The 1,459-nt window shown below is 33.5% G+C and overlaps 1 protein-coding gene across 1 annotated transcript; it reads right to left on the bottom strand.

Moving 5' to 3' along the window:
• Nucleotides 1-298: 298 nt before the first annotated feature.
• LOC133311629 (B3 domain-containing protein At2g33720-like) lies at nucleotides 299-1,050 on the bottom strand. Its single transcript, XM_061512705.1, has one exon. It carries the CDS (start codon nucleotides 989-991, stop codon nucleotides 374-376), a length of 618 nt encoding a protein of 205 aa, XP_061368689.1. The 5' UTR covers nucleotides 992-1,050; the 3' UTR covers nucleotides 299-373.
• Between the last annotated feature and the right edge of the window lie 409 nt (nucleotides 1,051-1,459).

Raw genomic sequence — 1,459 nt, 5'->3', positions numbered from 1 at the left:
GAAATGGCTTCAAGATTGGGCGAGAAAAGGAGTTCTAACTATGCTCGTCAGCGAGGATATAGTGGTTTCCTTTTGGTGTTTAACCCTTATAGATTATGTATGTAGATTCATGGATTCAAAGTCCATAATATGCACAGTACCCCAAATCAACTTAAAATTGTGACATTTGAACTCTTAACTTTATCATTATATTCTTATCTTCTACATTTATTGATTCTAAGAACGATAATAAAATTAAAAAAAAAAAAAACGAAAGCTTAGGATATAATAACATGCAGCTATTACAATAATCGTCGTAAGCAATATATATTTTACATGATTTCTATTACCAGAGAGCTGATTATTCATCACAAAGGTAGAGTTGCTATAGTCACTACTGAGTTCGATTAAGCACTGAGAAGTTAAAGCAGTGTTTATAAGAATCCCATTGAAATCCAATTTCATCTCCTTTCTTCAACTCCCTTCTCTTCACAAAATCTGGATTCCATTTCCCAATCAAAACATAGTTCTTGAAAGAAGCCCAACGCTTGAGAATCAAGTGGTGCATGGACATGGTGTCAACATCCCAAACCCTAATTGGGGTTCCCATTCCATTTTCAGCTTCTCTTTGAGCATCAACACCAAGTACAGGAACCATTAAGTTTTCAAGCAAATCTTCCCCAAACAAGAGCCTATTCAGTTTCCCAAGATCACTTGATGTTAAGGCTTTCTTGATCTTCCATGGGTTATCATAAAGCTCCAATGATGTTGAACACCCCCAATTGTACTGCCTCTCATTATTATTGTTGCAACATGCTGATGATGTCTTCTTTCTGTTTCTCTTTGAAGCACTAGAACATTGGGTTCTGCTTGCACCACCAATATGCTTCCTTTTTTTGCTTTGGAAGCTGCTTGGACTTAGTGATAACTCTGTAGAAATCATTGCAGATGATTCATCATGACCCTTTTTTCCTTGTGGAATGTTGTAAGAGCCCGTTAGTTCGTGATGCATGAGGATCAGAGAGTGGATCGGGTGAAAGTTGGTAATAAGTAGAAGAATTTGAAAGCTTGATTCTTTTCCGAGTTTCATGTTTGATTCAGAGTATAGCCTTTTTTTTATAGAGAAGAGCATGCAGAATTAGTGGTTTTCTTCAATATAAACTCATTATTATTTCATTAATAAACATTTTTTACATATCAAATTTAAATCAATTATTATCCCATGTATTATTCAGTATGTGTCACATTAATTATATGGATTGTATTTAGGGCAGATTATTCTTACCCTAATGTATCAACAAGAAGTCTTATGTTTATTGTTAGTCATTGATCTATTTGTATCAAATAACTCATATAATTAATAAATTAAAATTATTGGATATAAATGGAATCAATCATCACGAGAATGTACCTTACATTAGTATAAAATGACGTAACTCCTGTATTCAATAGATGTGACATACATATAATGCTAAAATGT

Source organism: Gastrolobium bilobum, unplaced genomic scaffold (assembly GCF_033153095.1).
Source record: "Gastrolobium bilobum isolate Gb01-03AN ecotype WA unplaced genomic scaffold, APGP_CSIRO_Gbil_v1 utg1842, whole genome shotgun sequence".
In the NCBI taxonomy this organism is placed as follows: domain Eukaryota; kingdom Viridiplantae; phylum Streptophyta; class Magnoliopsida; order Fabales; family Fabaceae; genus Gastrolobium; species Gastrolobium bilobum.
The sequence above is the reverse complement of the archived record's forward strand: the minus strand, read 5'-3'. Positions and strand labels throughout refer to the sequence as shown.

Bases quoted from the DNA above. Each gene is read 5' to 3' on its own strand.
- LOC133311629 (XM_061512705.1), bottom strand. From the start codon at position 991: ATGCATCACGAACTAACGGGCTCTTACAACATTCCACAAGGAAAAAAG.